The 319-nt window shown below is 68.7% G+C and overlaps 1 protein-coding gene across 1 annotated transcript in view; it reads right to left on the bottom strand.

The window, feature by feature from the left end:
- The window catches only part of LOC104616893 (GTP-binding protein GEM-like), a gene marked incomplete at both ends in the record, with an annotated part of 600 nt that extends 300 nt beyond the window's left edge, over positions 1-300 (bottom strand). The window contains one exon of the mRNA XM_010282055.1: positions 119-300. Coding sequence (XP_010280357.1) covers positions 119-300 — 182 coding nt within the window. The remainder of the gene's footprint in view (positions 1-118) is intronic.
- Between the last annotated feature and the right edge of the window lie 19 nt (positions 301-319).

Raw genomic sequence — 319 nt, 5'->3', positions numbered from 1 at the left:
GGCGGCTGTACGTCCAGGGACGCGGGACAGACGTGGGGGAAGCAGCTGAGCGGGGAGCCCGGGCACAGGGCCCCCCCAGGGGTCCCCAACAGCCAGATCCTCCCCTCCCACCACTCACCTTCGACGGAGACTTCGCGGCACCGCACCAGGTCGGTTTTGTTCCCCACCAGGATGATGGGGATGTCCTCAGCCTGCCGCACGCGGCGCAGCTGGATGCGCAGCTCCGACGCGCTCTCAAAGGTGCTCCGGTCAGTGATGGAGTAGACGATGACGTAGGCGTTCCCCACCTGCAGGCACTGGCTGCGGGGCCAGCGCTCCC

The sequence above is a fragment of the Phaethon lepturus genome, unplaced genomic scaffold (genome assembly GCF_000687285.1).
Source record: "Phaethon lepturus isolate BGI_N335 unplaced genomic scaffold, ASM68728v1 scaffold35662, whole genome shotgun sequence".
NCBI lineage: Eukaryota > Metazoa > Chordata > Aves > Phaethontiformes > Phaethontidae > Phaethon > Phaethon lepturus.
The sequence above is the reverse complement of the archived record's forward strand: the minus strand, read 5'-3'. Positions and strand labels throughout refer to the sequence as shown.